We start from the raw sequence: 17305 nt of genomic DNA, 5'->3' as shown, positions 1-17305 counted from the left end.
CATTTTCTGATATCTTCCTAAATAATAGTAATGGGTAACAATTTTAGTCTTAAGGCCATAAATATGCTTTCCTCTAATGCCCAATTCTCTCAATAAAATATTAGTAATATAGATTTACATAGAGAATTGAAGCATATTATGATGTTGCTAGAGTATTTTCAGCTTCTTTCCTACATCTTCAGGAAGTAGTGTGTACTTTAAAAAATCTATATTGAAGTAAAATTTGTTGTTTTTCCATGTCCTTTATTGTCACTTGTATTAAATAGCTAGATCTTTGGTGAATTATCATTTAATATATTTTTATAAACTCTACCCATTGGATAGAATACAGAAATTCATTAAATACTCTTTGATTCTGGACTAATGCCAACACTCATCTCTCTTTGAAGGAAAACTTTTATGATAGAACATCCTATATCATTATGTTTGGACCAGATAAATGCGGAGAAGATTATAAACTTCATTTTATCTTCAGACATAAACATCCCAAAACTGGAGTTTTTGAAGAGAAACATGCCAAACCTCCAGATGTAGACCTTAAAAAGTTCTTTACAGACAGGAAGACTCATCTTTATACCCTTGGTATACCCTTTCAATTCATTCATGTATTCAAAAATATTTGCTGACTATTGATATATTCATGGCAAGTGCTTTACGAGAAAACAAACATGCACCCCATCCTGAAGGAGCTTATCTTTTTCAGAAAATAGGACACGTATAATGACAGCACAGGTAGAAAATAAAGTGCCGTATAAGAGAGATAAGGCACAGCTAAGAGTTCACAAGCAATATTACTTCCAGCTTAGAGACTTGGAACAAAGCTAGGAAAGATTATATTTGAGCTCCTCTTGAAGTACAGATAGAATGTGGAAGACAGTAGGGTGAAAGGACATTTTAGACGTTGTGACAGTGGTGCTGTAAGAACAGAAAACTAGAAAATAAAAAGGAAGACGCCCTTAATGCCAGACTAAAAAGTTTAGACTTTATCCTGTAGGTAGTTGTGATTATTGTTATGTTCTACCTCATGTTGGTTGTGGCATGTACTTCGAAAGGAAAAGCATTGAGCAGCCATATATTAATATACTTAGGTAAATAGGAATTTGCATAGCTATGGGGGTGAGGGACATTATAAGGAGTTGTTTCTCCCATTCTCAAGTATAATGTCTGTAGAGCTCTGGTGGGCCACTATCAAAATCAGAGCATATTGGAACCTAATAGGACATTTTGAAATGGCCCTATCGGCTTCCTTTCTCACGTCTCAACTCCACCCAAGATTAAAGTATTTCAATCTGTTTCCCTAAATGCTGCAGTTGTAGAAACATTCATTTTGTCTGCTAGGGCAATGCCCATTTCATCTTCAATATCAGATGTGAGATAATAAACATCTTTATGAAATAATTGAAAAATAAAACGGCATTTTGGGGAACACCAAGTAAACTGTAGAAATAATGAGAAAATATAACTAGAACAGAATAAATGAATTGTTTGTGTTATACTTATAACACTTTAAGATTGTATCAAAAAAATTAAATGCTGAAAAAGATTAGCTTGTATCTTGTAACTATAAAAGAGTGAAGCTGACTCGTTATGAGTCCCAGAACAGAGCTATTTGGTATTATTTTTTATTTGAGAAGTAATGGAGCATTCTATTGTAAAAAAATGCAGTTTAAAAAAAATTTTATCTTTATTTAGGAAATATATCTGGTGATTTTAGAATATTTTGGTTTACTACATTGGTTATTCCTCTGTTTCTGGTTGGGAAAAAAGCTTTACCCATGGAGTTAAGGGTAGTTACATTATTTAAAAGATTATCTTTAAAGTGTACATCAAAATGATAACTATAATATATTTAAATTTGTCCTTAGTGATGAATCCAGATGACACATTTGAGGTGTTAGTTGATCAAACAGTTGTAAACAAAGGAAGCCTCCTCGAGGATGTGGTTCCTCCTATCAACCCTCCCAAAGAAATTGAAGATCCCAGTGACAAAAAACCTGAAGAATGGGATGAAAGAGCAAAAATTCCTGATCTTTCTGCCGTCAAACCAGAAGACTGGTAAGCAAATAATTCGGTAGCAAAGCATTATTTGGCATAACTAGGTAATGAAACAACATGTAAGTGAAGTTTACAACCAATGAAGTTTATTGTTTTAAACATCAGAACTACTTATGTTTAGTATTTTGGGTGAAATATATTCTAAAATAGCTTTTACACTTCCCTCCCTGTTAATATTTTTTTATTTCTATTGATAATGATGTTGCATTTTTCAATATATGTTTATTTTTTATGTTTTCATTGCTGTGGATAAAAAATTGCATAAATCCAAAATACCAGTGCTTTAATTTTCAGTCCTAGTTTGATCTTTATTGTACGTATGTGAGAGACCGAGGTGGGCAGATCACCTGAGGTCAGGAGTTCGAAACCAGCTTGGCCAACATGGCAAAACCCCGTCTCTACTAAAAACACAAAAATTAGCTGGGCATGGTGGCGGGTGCCTGTAATCCCAGCTACTTGGGAGGCTGAGGCAGGAGAATTGCTTGAACCTGGAAGGCAGAGGCTGCAATGAGCCAAGGTCGTGCCACTGCACTCCAGCCTGGCGACAGAGCGAGACTGTGTCTCAAAAAAAAGTACGTTTGCCCTTAAATGAGAGAAACCACATATAACTGCCTCATTCTGATTGTTGAAATGTGTTAGAATTTGTTTTACAAAGTACTAAAAGAAATGCTCCATTAAGTTTTAACTTTTGGTTGCTCTGAGCACTCAGAGACTCAAGATGACATTGATATCAGGCAAACACAAATCTGTACATTTGTAGAGTTCATCTTTTCTGTTTATTTTGTAATTCATTTGGAAAATCATGAAGTGGCCTCTTGTTTAAAATGTCTATCTTTCTGTAATGATGAAAATTATATTAGTAGTTCAGTACTTTATGTTTACATACTTTAGAATTTACTAAGTGTTTTGTTTTTGTTTTTGTTTTTGTTTGAGACGGAGTCTCGCTCCGTCACCCAGGCTGGAGTGCAATGATGCGATCTCGGTTCACTACAGCCTATGCCTCTGGGTTCAAGCAATTCTCCTGCCTCAGCCTCTTGAGTAGCTGGGATTACAGGCGTGCACCACCACGCCCGGCTAATTTTTGTATTTTTAGTAGAGATGGGGTTTCACCATGTTAGTCAGGCTGGTCTCAAACTCCTGATCTCATGATCTGCCCACCTCAGCCTCCCAAAGTGCTGGGACTACAGGTGTGAGCCACCACACCAGCCTAAGTGTTGTTTTTAAAATGAAAATACTAGAATTAAATAAGCGGGGTTTAAAAAATTATATTGGAATAGGGAAGAACTTTCCAAATATAAAATCCAAGAATCCTTTAAAAATAAGTTCAACTACATAAAAATAAGTGATTTGTATATTGCAAAAAAAAAAAAAAACCCTCTGTAAACTATTTCAAAAAACACACAAGAACCAGGAAAAATTATTTTCAATCATATAGCTGACAGAGAGCTAATTTCTTAATATAAAGGTGATGAGCTAAGAAAAAATAGTTTTTATCTATCACTTATGCTACTAAATGTACATTCAAAGTTCAGTGAGATACCAATTTTCACCTATCACATGGGCAAAAATCAAGAAGTTTGGTAACACTCTTCACAAAGACAGGAGAAAATAAGTACTTTTGCATGCTGCTGGTAGAACTGGAAATGGAGTGTTAACCATTATAGAAAGTAATTTGGATGCTACTATCAAAATTTAAAATGTCCATAATCTTAACAATTATATTTTCACAGGTAAGAAATGGCATATATTCTAGGACATTCACTATAGCATTGTTTGTATTAATAATAGTAAAATTTTGGAAACACTAAATGTCCTCCAAGAGGAGATAAGCTAAATAAATTATGGTATATCCTCAAGTAGAAAACTATGCAGCTGTTAAGAATGAAGCCATATATATATATATATATATGCTCCAGCCAGGCATGAGCATGGTGGCTCTCTCTACTAAAAATACAAAAACTTAGCTGGGCGTGGTGGCAAGTGCCTGTAATCCCAGCTACTCTGGAGGCTAAGGCAGGAAAATTGCTTGAACCCAGAAGGCAGAGGTTGCAGTGAGCCAAGGTCGCACTATTGCAATCCAGCCTGGGCAACAAGAGTGAGACTCCATCTCAAGCGAAAAAACAATAATAATAATGGAGCTCCTAGAACAGTCTTGACACATAGTAAGCATGCAATATGTATTTGATGAATGAGTTTTTAAGTAACAAAAGCAAGGTCTAATATATTATGTATAGAATGCTATCATTTGTATTAAAAAAGAATGTATACATGTGTGCATGTATGCATAGAGCACAACGGGGAATATGTACCAAAAATTGGCAAGTTAGCAGAAGATTTAGGTGGGTGGTAGATGAGGACAAATCACAGGCACAAACAAAAGAGAGGGAAATAATTTTATGTGGTACCTTCTGAGTGTTGTAACATATGCATTTTTAAACTTTTTGAATAATTAGTAATTAATATAAAACATTGTATTTACAGGGATGAAAGTGAACCTGCCCAAATAGAAGATTCAAGTGCTGTTAAACCTGCTGGCTGGCTTGATGATGAACCAAAATTTATCCCTGATCCTAATGCTGAAAAACCTGATGACTGGTAAGCACTTTTCATCTTTAAATGTCTATTTTAAATGTTTCTTACGTGCATTTTTGTTACTAGTTTATATGACTGATCTGAGACTTGAGGTTACTGTATTTGCTTTAATATCCTAAGGAATGAAGACATGGATGGAGAATGGGAGGCACCTCACATTCTTAATCCAGCATGTCGGATTGGGTGTGGTGAGTGGAAACCTCCCATGATAGATAACCCAAAATACAAAGGAGTATGGAGACCTCCACTGGTCGATAATCCTAACTACCAGGTAACAACCGCTTGTTACAATTCTTTAGTGAAGTTAAAAAGGTTGTGATCTTTTCTGTTTAAATATCTAATTATCTATGTTAACTTTTGGAAGTTTCATTTTTAAGATGTCAGAGAAAATAGACCCCAACTAATTTATATTTTAAAAGTAGAGCATCAATTATTTAATTTTCTGGGGAAATAAATCACTTCATACTATATTCTTCCTGAATTATCAGTTGATGTTCACTTTGAAATAAACTTCTATTTTAGAAGTAAATATAAGAAGTAAATTCTGATCAAATAGACACACATTGTACATTTTAGTAATTAATGCCTGTGCTTAATTAATGTACTTATTCTTTAGTATTATTAAAATTCTGATTTTTGGCCGGGCACGGTGGCTCACGCCTGTAATCCCAGCACTTTGGGAGTCTGAGGCGGGTGGATCATGAGGTCAGGAGATGGAGACCACCCTGGCCAACATGATGAAACCCCGTCTCCACTAAAAATACAAAAAATTAGTCGGGCGTGGTGGTGCACACCTGTAGTCCCAGCTACTCGGGAGGCTGAGGCAGGGGAATCTCTTGAACCCTGGAGGTGGAGATTGCAGTGAGCTGAGATCGCGCCACTGCACTCCAGCCTGGCAACAGAGCAAGACTCAGAAAAAAAAAAAGAAAAAGAAAAAGAAGAAAAAAAAAAACCCTGGTGCGATCTTGGCTCACTGCAACCTCTGCCTCCCGGGCTCAAGCGATTCTCCTGCTTCAGCCTCCCAAGTAGCTGAGATTACAGGTGCGCCCCAGCACACCTGGCTAATTTTTGTATTTTTAGTGGAGACGGGATTTCACCATGTTGGCCAGGCTGGTCTCGAACTCCTGACCTCGTGATCTGCCCACCTCGGCCTCCCAAAGTGCTCAGGTTAGAGAAGTAAGCCACCGAGCCCAGCCCTGATTTTTTTCTGATATCAATCAGACATCTTTTGAGTGTACCTAGCTTTTTATATTAAAAGTTTCTATGTTATCCACTTAACCCTCTAGTTTTATCTTTGTAATTATTTATGGACACGTTCTAACATTATATATATACAGTTTCATATTCTAATTACTCACTGTAGTTTTTATTAAAAGCATTTAACATAAAATATTTCTTTTGGTAAATATTGTTTAATGTCTGTCTCTTTTATTCTACTTTAAACTCCCTAATACAAGAACCATGTATGTCTCCATCATCTGGCATAGTGCCTGGTCCAGAATACATACATGTGATGGCGGAGTGACTCAATGAGCAATAATATTGTTGAATGTATTTGATTTAATTGACAGTTTAATCATTTAAGATCTAATGGAAGTTTTATGTTGAGTAGTTGTGCTGAGATTCAACCATACCTGATTAATGATATCTGTCATGGGTATATGTTAAATGGAGTAACTCCATTTTTGCTATACAATAATCTTTCTGATTTGGACAACTTGAGTAACATTTTGCAATGAATTTTACTAAATCTAAAAATTTGTCTAAAATAGACAAATTGTGAAATTTATTCACGTTTCTGTTTATGTTGGATTTTCCCTTTTCCTTTTTTTGCAGAATTTAAAATCATTATCTCTCATAGGAAACATCGGGTACACAGCAAAAAGAAACAAGATTTTATTTCCAGTATGTTACTAATGAATTAATATCAGTTAAAGTTTTCTTTTTTCCAGTTAGCATTGTGAATTTCATTCAACAGCAGCTATTTATTAAGCAGCATTTATAATGAAGTTATTTTATTTGAAAATGTCTTCAATTACTTTTTCTTCCAGGGAATCTGGAGTCCTCGAAAAATTCCTAATCCAGATTATTTCGAAGATGATCACCCATTTCTTCTGACTTCTTTTAGTGCTCTTGGTTTAGAGCTTTGGTCTATGACCTCTGATATCTACTTTGATAATTTTATTATCTGTTCGGAAAAGGAAGTAGCAGATCACTGGGCTGCAGATGGTTGGAGATGGAAAATAATGATAGCAAATGCTAATGAGGTATGGTGTTGACTAATAGCAGTAGTGATATAACTATGAATAATGATAATAAGATTTGGTCTTGGTTGTAGGTTATTCAAATGGTTCTTTTAAAGGCAAATAAATGTGCAATAATTACTAAATGCCAAGGAAATGTGTTTGAATAAGTTTATGCAGACAAAATATTTTGCTTTTTATGTTACTTCATTATGAACTACATATGCATATGTAAGTCCTCATTTTATTCATTGAATTATAATATCTCTAATGGGATTTAATGCCTATTTACTGTTTATAGAAGAAGATTACTTAATATCTTTGTCATCTTGCCAATTCAAGACCTAAGTGATAATGATAATCTAAATATTACTGTTTATTTATTTTAACTATTTTTTACTTAGAGGAATGTACAAATAATTTATATTTTAACATTATTAAATTCTGTTCCAGTTTTTTCCTGAAATCTTTAACACTGTTTAGAAAAGATTAAGCTAAATATTTCAACACAATGCATCTTAGAAAATATATCTTTAAATTCAGTTGCTATAAAGAAAACTTCTTACCTTACATTTGGTTCCTTGGGTCACTAGCGAAAAACCATCAAAAGAGTAGGTAAAGAGGGATTCTCGTTTTGAACCTCTTGTACCTAAAACATTTGATTTTTTAAATTTTATTTTAATAAGAGAAATAATATCCTTATTGAGGGTCTTGTATGTGACATGTGTTTATATAAAAAAGAAAACAATTCTGAGGTATGATTTTAATAAGTTCTTTAAAAGTACAGAATGAATGATCACTTCACATAAACCAGGTAATACATCCATAAAAGGTAGTTCTATTCTGAAATTTACCAAAAAGGAAAATTACCATTTTTCTTGCTAGTATGTTAGAAGTTTCCACTTTTGTCATAACATATCTTCTGCTATCAAGTCTCACTCAGTGATGCATGCTAATAATTAAATTAGACTTTACAAAGTATAAGGTGGGAAAATGAAACTTCTTTTACTTACAAGTTCATCACTCCTTAATGTAAAATGCCTGAGTAAATAAGTTTTTTGTATCTTGTGTTACCCAGTAAAGGTTTGTAAAATTTGAATTGCATTTTTGTGCTTATCTCATCTATAGCCTGGTGTATTAAAACAGTTAATGGCAGCTGCTGAAGGGCACCCATGGCTTTGGTTGATTTATCTCATAACAGCAGGAGTGCCAATAGCATTAATTACTTCATTTTGTTGGCCAAGAAAAGTAAAGGTAAAGAAAATTGATTTCCTTCAACTTTTTCCCCCAAATTTCTTATTGTTTAGGAGTTCTATAAATTGAGCAAGTGATTCTTAAAAGTAATAAACTAAATGTCTCATAAGTTTTACTTTCATTATGTATGTTATCAATTATTGCAAAAAAAAAAAACTTTTTCAAAATAGCACTCTGCCTTTAGTAAAAATATGTTAACTACCACAGAAGAAATATAAAGATACAGAGTATAAAAAAACCGACATATGTATACCACAAACAAAAGGAATACTAGAGCAAGAAGGAAAGGAAGAGAAAGCAGCCCTGGAAAAACCGATGGACCTGGAAGAGGAAAAAAAGCAAAGTGATGGTGAAATGCTTGAAAAAGGTAAGACAATGAGAGTGATTTATAATGGAGACCCTGGGTAAAGCTCATAAAACAGTATATTGCCTTGAAATAACTAGGTGTTACACTTGTTTATTATCAAGTTTATACATCTGAATCTCCCAAGAATATGTGACTGTGGCAAGAAGGAGTAATAGTCATCTGAGCAGTCACCCTGTTTATAGTTTTTGTGTTCTAGGAAGAAGGAGATTTAAATAGTTCAGTTGCTTCAGAGCCTAGCAGTTATGAATCCCATAGGCCATAGCTTTTTGCAAGGATGTTTCTTGGCTCTGGGAGTGTAGAAGATGAGATGGAGGGTGATAGAGGTTATATATAATGGCTTCTATAGAAAAGAAATAGATATAAAGCAGGTGATTGCAGCAACAAAATCAACACCAAGTCTTCCAATGGCTATTGTTAATCAGATGCTTACCATATAGAATAAATAATTTAATTAATTTTCTGAAAGGATTGCTGAACCTATATCCCCTTCCCATCCTATATTAAACTCTTGAAGATGTTAGAACTGAAGTCACCATTTGGTGGCTCTCCACTGAGACCTCCTTACATGAGGTAAAAATAAAACTATTGATTTGCCCAGTGTCCCAAGTCAAATGTCTTGAAGCACAATGTTTAACTCACTTGATGAAACAGTTGACTTAAAAACACATGTGTGTCTATTTTTTTAAGAGAGAGTGTATATATATACACACATATACATGTATAAATGCATGTACATGTATTTATTAGGATGGGTATCTAAAATAACAAATACTTCAGGTTGTAAGTTTTCAGCCTTATTTTTGTAACTTCTTAGTGCTTAGTATATTGATGTCTGGATCAACCTTATTTAGAGGACATTTAAGTATCAGAAGGGCCTGCTTGTATAAAGGTACTTTCACCTATACATGTAGTCCCACACTGGAACTACATGGAAGAAGTCAGAGTTGATTTTTCAACTTCCCTTTCCCCAAAGCCCATTCTTGGTGGGGTAGGAGTTTTTACTTTATATAGCTCCTAGGACATGCTTAATATCTTTTGGTTAACAATGATGACAAAAGTTGGAGGTTCTGCTAAATGGAATCCTAAGGAGGGTCAGTAACTGAAAAAATGCTTGATAATGTCCACAGAGAACAAACATAAGTAAATAACATATTGAAGATTAAAAGATCACCAAAAATTAAAGGAAGTATTTCCCGAGACAGGAACACAGGAAAGATGATTATTTTTTGGTTTTCATATTACATACAGATTGAATGCTTAAGAAGTTTTTAAAACTTGTCCCCCAACTCAAATACGATGATTCATTTATAAAATATGACAATATAATGAGTATTTATAATTTTTAAAATTTTGAATGGAAGAAGTTTCTTCTAAATCTTGGAATAAATCTTGGAATTTAAATAAATCCCCTTTATTGTACTTAATACTTTTCAGTAGCAAAATTCTAATTTATTGAGTCTTTGCTTTTAATAAAATCCGTATTCTAGAAGAGGAAAGTGAACCTGAGGAAAAGAGTGAAGAAGAAATCGAAATCATAGAAGGGCAAGAAGAACGTAATAAATCAAATAAGTCTGGATCAGAGGATGAGGTAACAGAAAATAAACTGGTTTATATGTATAGTTGTTATCCATAAAAAGTTCTTTCAATAAAAGCACCAATCTGGTTTATGAAAGAATTTTTGCCATATTTCTCTCAGCTTTTATAAGAGCCTCCATATTGTTTTTAAAACATATCCATAAGGAAGGAAAGACAAATACTATAATTTATATTGTCTCAATGCCTAGTAAAACAGTATAGAGCAAGCCTGTGACGTACAAAATATGAAGATAGAATACGTGTATCCAAAATTATGACTTTCTCATTGAAATTCTATTGAAAAGCATAATAAACACATTGTTTGAATATTTAAAAGATAATTGTCATTATTATAATTTTTATAGCTGTTGTAAAACATCCTTAATGTCTCAACATTTTACTCTCATGTTTTGAAATATTCATTCACTGGGTAGTTGAGTACTATCTGCCTGATATTTCCCCCACCCCCATCAGTCTACCCTGTTTTGTGCCCTGATATAAAATGGAACTTTGCACAATGCTTTTTTTTTTTTTTTTGTAAGTTATTATAGAATGAGAAATCCAGAGTATAATTAGAGCCAGAGCTTTCTTTTTTCTTTTTCTTTTTCTTTTTTTTAACCCAGCATAAACCAAAAACCAGTTTTCTCTGGCCCTTAAAGAGCTGCATAGCCTTACCACACAGAGTCACCATGCTAACATATTACATTCCAACTACGTAGGTAGGATAAAAGTACAGTTCTGCCTGCTGTTGCATGTGATTAAATTTTGCTCCATTTTATCTATTTGAAGAAATCCTCCAAATAAATTTGCAGTTATTGTTAAGTCTTTCCTAATGTTCAATCAGTACACATACTGGCTGCTGGTCTTCCTGCCCTCTGAGTTTTTATAGGGACTTTGGGGACCATTATCTAGTATGAATATCCATATTTAGGGAGACCTAGGTGAAGACAATTTCTTCCAGAGCCAAGGTTTAAATAATCATTGTTTCTGCTGTGACTTTCTTAAAATAATACCTGCAGTCATTTACTTGAATATGTATTCTATTTACATTTATGTTACAAAATACTTTGTGTACCTTCAAAAATATCTTAATTACATCTTTCAGTCTTTCTGTCTTTTTATGTGTATGTCTCAGTGAGCTAGAATACATTGATTTTTGTATAGCCTTGAGAAATAACTATAACTTTATTTCATATAATACCTTCATCATAGCACTTGATTGATAGCACATATATTTTAGAGAATAATAAATATATTGTTTACTACTATCTACTAGTTACTTGTTATACTAAAAGAAACCTTTTTGTAATTATTTTTTCTAGATGAAAGAAGCAGATGAGAGCACAGGATCTGGAGATGGGCCAATGAAGTCAGTACGCAAAAGAAGAGTACGAAAGGACTAAACTAGATTCAAGTATTTTTAATTCCTGAGAGGGATGTTTGGCATTCTAAAATCAGCATGCCAGACTTGCACTTTAATCAATCTATGCACATCCTGTTTCTAATATCTAGCAACATTTTTCTTTCAGACATTTATTTTAGTCCTTCATTTCAGAGGGGAAAAAAAGCATCTTTGAAGTTACCTGGTCTTTGAATTTAGAATAAAAGTGGCACATGACATATCGGATCTAAGAGATTAATACCATTAGAAGTTACACAGTTTTAGTTGTTTGGAGATAGTTTTGGTTTGTACAGAACAAAATAATATGTAACAGCTTCATTGCTATTGGAAAAAATCAGTTATTGGAATTTCCACTTAAATGGCTATACAATATAACTGGTAGTTCTATAATAAAAATGAGCATGTGTTCTGTTGTACAGAGCTAAATGCAATAAAGTTTCTATATGGTTGTTTGATTCTATCAACAATTGAAAGTGTTGTATATGACCCACATTTACCTAGTTTGTGTCAAATTATAGTTATGGTCAGTTGTTCGCTTAAATTATAGATTCCTTTAAAGAGGTGCTTTGTTCATAAAATCACTGGATTATATTGTAGCATATTTTACATTTGAATACAAAGATAATGGGTTTTATCAAAACAAAATGATGTACAGATTTTTTTTCAAGTTTTTATAGTTGCTTTATGCCAGAGTAGTTTAGCCCATTCACAAAATTTCTTATGCATACATTGCTATTGAAAATAAAATTTAAATATTTTTTCATCCTTAATACCCTATTTAACAGGTTATTGTTGGGGAGGCTTTATATTATTTTCCTTATTACTAAGAGATTCTAATGGCTGATTTCAATTCATCATGTTTTTATTTTTATTTTTTCTTGTTTCCAGTGGGGTTGGAATGCTTTTGTATTTTTATCTTTTTTCTTTTTTCCTGACAAGTTTCAGTCTATTTTAAGTCTGTCATCTCATCTATGAATAGCTTCAAAGCTGCCACTGAGGTGGACAGGAGCAACTATTATTACAGCTCTTCTTTTTAAATCAGTTACCATGTCACTGGACTATATTAAAATGGAGCTGTGGGCCGGGCGCGGTGGCTCAAGCCTGTAATCCCAGCACTTTGGGAGGCCGAGATGGGCGGATCACGAGGTCAGGAGATCGAGACCATCCTGGCTAACACGGTGAAACCCCATCTCTACTAAGAAATACAAAAAATAGCCGGGCGAGGTGGCAGCGCCTGTAGTCCCAGCTACTCGGGAGGCTGAGGCCGGAGAATGGCGTGAACCTGGGAGGCGGAGCTTGCAGTGAGCTGAGATCCGGCCACTGCACTCCAGCCTGGGCTACAGAGCAAGACTCCGTCTCAAAAAAAAAAAAAAAAAAAAAAAAATGGAGCTGTGTTGTTCCATTTAAAATATTTTATTTATGAAATTCTTATGTCTGGGTAACAGGGTTAGACTCTTTGGAAGAGGATCTAAATCTTTGAGACCACAGAACTACTTGAATACTAACTACCTAGAGAACTTTCCACGTTAGGTACGATTTTGGATTCCTTCATAGACGTACACATACCCCATCTTTGGGCAAGCCCTAAACTATTGTAGGTTCCCATACAACTCCTTCCCCAGTAGGTAAATTTAGAACTTATGAATAAGGAAAATAAGTCTCTAGCTTCTGCTTTTACTGAAGGAAGCCAAACATAGCCACTAACACTATTCACTCCTTACTTCAAAGAGTGAATTGAGAAAGAAAATAAGTTATTTACTCCATTGTTATACTCTGAACTTCTATAAATTGGTGGTAGAAAATCTTAATACATAGTATTTAGCCATACTTTGTATTTATTTAATATGAACTGAACACATCTTGCAAGCATTCTCCCTCTCTAGCTCACCTTGCATTTGGAGTGTAATAACCCTAGATGAGAGTATTTCTGAAGGTAAACCACTACTTCAGGAGATAACTTCTTTTTTAATTTAATGAAAACCTTCTTGCCTGGGAAGATTCTTGCATGTGAACATTTTTCTCTAAAGACTCTTTAAAGCTTGGTTTTGTTTTGTTTTGTTTACTTTCTTGGTTGCAGATTCATTTGTTTGGTTAAACTCCATAAGCTTGCAGTGGTAAAATTTGAGCAACTGAATTTGCCAAATCACTGCTAATTCCTGTGCACATACTCCTTTGTGGATGTACCGTAACTGACAGGTTTAACAAAACTAAAACTCTAATGTGTAACCTGTACTATATCCATGCAATAGGCAGTCTTTCTTAATAATCAAATGGCTTTTTCCTTTTACTCCCTAATCTGACTTTATTGTTCAAAATTACTTACATCTTATCCATAAAGGAGAGAAATAGTGTATTTTGCTTTTCTTTATTTTAGTTTGCCTTTTCAGAGGCTTTTTAAGTTGATCAGTGTAAAGTAACGTCCCTTTTCTTGAATATTTTTTACTGATGGTCTTGCTTCCATTAATCGTTTCTCCACGAAAACATCATGTTTCTAGAATTAGTCTTTTTGAGCTATCAGACCACATTTGGAGGAGAAACATGATGGAACTGCTTACATGTTAAAATGAACCACTAGAAATGAATTTAATGTATTTTAAAATTTCAGAATTCTAGTCCCTAAATGGTTTTGTATTTGTATTCAGTAGAAACTATTCAGAATAGTTAAAACATAAATACATTACACTCTAGGCATCTGTGAACAATGTTTTGTTCTCTTTTCAATTGTGGCTATATGTTCTAACTTTAGCAGGATTTAAAGATTATAAGATGGCTAAAGTAAGATAATTAAATCTTTTATAGGTGATTTATTAAAACAAAGAATTTCTGCATACATTTCAACAATTTCTTCCCCCTCAAAAGTATATAACTCCCATGTATTTCCATAGTATGAGAGCTGAGTTTTGGAAATAAAATTATCCCTTATTCTGAAAGGTCAGATATGAGGCAAATTGATGGGAAAGAGAATGCATGGAAAAGCAGGGTAGTTTTAGAGAAGATGGGCAACATGACAACTGGAAAAATGGGCTTTTACCACCCAACATAGTTATCACATATTTTGTGTTTGTTAAATGAATACTTTTTGGTAAAATTTGGGGGTATTTCCAAGTTTTAATAGCACTTGATAAGCCATCTATAATGTATACATTTTGAAACAAGATACATTATAAAATTGATTACAATGAATGTACAACTCCAGCTTCTGTTGTCTCTCAACCAACCCTTTCATAGGTCCAAAGGCCAACGGCCAACATAAAGTCCTTGTTACAGTAAATGTGCCTTTTTTGTTTTGTTTTTGTTTTTTGAGGAGACAGAGTCTCACTCTGTCACTCAGGCTAGAGTGCAGTGGTACCGTAACGCACTGCAGCTTTGAACTCCTGGGCTCAAATAATCTTCCCACTTCAGTCTCCTGAGTAGCTGGGACTACAGGCAAGTACCAGCATGCCTGGCTAATTAAAAAAAAAATTTTTTTTTGGAGAGACACGGTCTCACTATGTTGTTCAGGCTGGTCTCAAGATCCTAGGCTCAAGGAATCCCCTTGCTTTGGTGTCCCAAAGAGCTGGGAATACAGGTGTGAGCCACCACACCTAGCCTTGTAAATTTGTCTTTTAAATACCATTAATCTCTGATTTCAGTGAAATAAACTGCGGCTAGTTTTCTGATAAGAGTAAGAAGGAATTAAGTCTCTTCCAATTCTTAACCTTTCATATCTTCACATTATCTGTTCTTTCATGATTTACAAATGCTCTTAACAACTAATCCCTGGTATCCACTGGTAATAATTTTGGTTACATGCACATTGAAGAATCTGATGACAGCCACCACAGAGTGTTCAGGGAAAAACAAAATTTTTATTGGGCAAAGTAAAGAATGGCTTTACATTCTAAAGTTAAGATCAATTTCGCTTTTCTTTGGACCATAAAATTAATTTTAGATTTTATAATTCAACTATCATTTTTCGTTTACAAAAGGGACTAGATCACAGGGAATAGGGACAGGAATAGAGATACGATATTAACTGGTTGGAACTAAATGCATACATGATTTTGGTTACTTTTCTACAAAAGGTTTTGTTGCTACAATTCCATAACCAGAAATCTCTGAAAAGTGAAAGGTTTTTCCCAGCATTTTGGTAACAAAACTTACCTGGTAGCTGAGCCTGACTTTCTCAGCAAGATTTTATATATATATAGTCTTTCTTTATCCTACTTTAATACTCATTTTGCTGCAGAAATGTTAATATACTTAATTATATGTGTTGTGCCAAACCATATTGGTGTCTGAGTCACAATATTTTATAAAATCTGAAAAACTCCAAATTCTAAAACATCTGGCCCTGCAAGTTTCAGACGAGGAACTGTGATTTGTAGTAACCTACTGTGAGTCCAAAGGGAATATAAAGAGGACACATTTTGCATAGAATGGCAGTGTCAATATTGGGGAAATTCCTCCTGGGAAACAGTGGGGAAAATGGATGTCTTGAACTATTTGGGATGCTATAATAAAATATAGACTGGGTGGCTTGTAAACAACAAATGTATTTCTCAGTTTTGGAGGCTGGAAGTCTGAGATCAGCGTTGAGGGCCCTCTCCCAGGATGCAGACTGCTGTCTTCTATATGGCAGAAAGAGAAATCTCTGAGGTCTCTTTGCATAAGGACACAATCCCATTCACGAGGGCTTCACCCTCATTACCTAATTATCTCCCAAAGGCCCCACTTCCTAATCACTTTGGGGTTAGGATTTCAACCTAAGAATTTTGGGAGGACACATTCAGTCCGTAACAAGGAGTATGCTGATTTTTCCCTACCAAATATTATTCTACCAGCACGTAAGCTAGGAAGAACTAAAGAAAAAACCATTCTGACACTTGTTAAAGCAGTAAAGAAGACTACTCAGGACTGTATGTGTTAAGACCATCATCCAATAAGGGAAAGAAACCGGGCTCAACTAACACAGCAAATACAGCTGAGGATTTATAGTCAATGAGCAGTGATGAGGTCAGTGTATGGAAAATTACTAAGTGGAGACATCAAGAGTAGGATGATTCTTGCCAGAGACAGTCCAGGTTGATGATCATGTTACTGAGGATGGGATTCTCTCTAAACTGATTTAGCAGGATTTCTGCTAAAACTGGACTAGTGAAAAAGAAGGCTCAAAGGAGCCTGTCTAAAATTTGGTCTAGTCTTTTCCAGAAGCTGGACACAGTCCCTGTGCACACTGTGTACCACTTATATTTCTAATGAAGAAATTATCCTGAGGTTATTGCATAGCAAAAACTAAGTATATAGCATTAGCTTACCATTAACATGACAAGCAGTGGGGATATATTTTGACACCTACTAAGCTGATAGCTCTAGTTGGAAAAAGACAGAATGTTAAATGAATTGGCTATTCCTTGCATTCAGCAAGGTATCAAAAAATTTTGACATTTTCATGCAGAGATGGAAGGGAATAGACCAAGTTCAGATACAAGGAACTTCACAAAAGTAAGCCAATTGTTTCTGAAGTCTGAATAGTAGCAAAGGTTCAAAATTATTTTTGAGGTGTGGGAGATTGGGGGAAAGCCCATGAAGACTTCTCTACCAATTGTTAAGCCAGAGGAACCCAGCCTTGCAGTGATGATCTGCATGTAACATTCCCAGTGCAATCTTATTTTCAGTTGATCTCAAGATAGCCTCCATTAAAGAAAGGCAAAAATAATACATACTTTGAGAATTTGGTCAAAAGCTTGGTTGTGGTTCCGTGGCTATGAGTTTTTAAGAGACTCATATTCCCAAGAAACATGAGCTTGGCCTTAAAATGGGCACCAAGTTCACACC

The 17305-nt window shown here is 34.5% G+C and overlaps 1 protein-coding gene across 3 annotated transcripts in view; it reads left to right on the top strand.

The window, feature by feature from the left end:
* CLGN (calmegin) overlaps positions 1-12254 on the top strand; it is a 30945-nt gene extending 18691 nt beyond the window's left edge. For all 3 annotated transcript variants that reach the window (XM_025385302.1, XM_025385304.1, XM_025385305.1), the window contains 9 exons: positions 390-582; positions 1866-2055; positions 4537-4650; positions 4768-4918; positions 6699-6914; positions 8019-8144; positions 8352-8511; positions 9999-10099; positions 11409-12254. In XM_025385302.1, coding sequence (XP_025241087.1) covers positions 390-582; positions 1866-2055; positions 4537-4650; positions 4768-4918; positions 6699-6914; positions 8019-8144; positions 8352-8511; positions 9999-10099; positions 11409-11489 — 1332 coding nt within the window. In that variant the 3' untranslated portion in view covers positions 11490-12254. The remainder of the gene's footprint in view (positions 1-389; positions 583-1865; positions 2056-4536; positions 4651-4767; positions 4919-6698; positions 6915-8018; positions 8145-8351; positions 8512-9998; positions 10100-11408) is intronic.
* The last annotated feature ends 5051 nt before the right edge of the window (positions 12255-17305 follow it).

Source organism: Theropithecus gelada, chromosome 5, assembly GCF_003255815.1.
Source record: "Theropithecus gelada isolate Dixy chromosome 5, Tgel_1.0, whole genome shotgun sequence".
NCBI lineage: Eukaryota > Metazoa > Chordata > Mammalia > Primates > Cercopithecidae > Theropithecus > Theropithecus gelada.
This window is presented reverse-complemented; position numbering and strand designations above follow the sequence as displayed.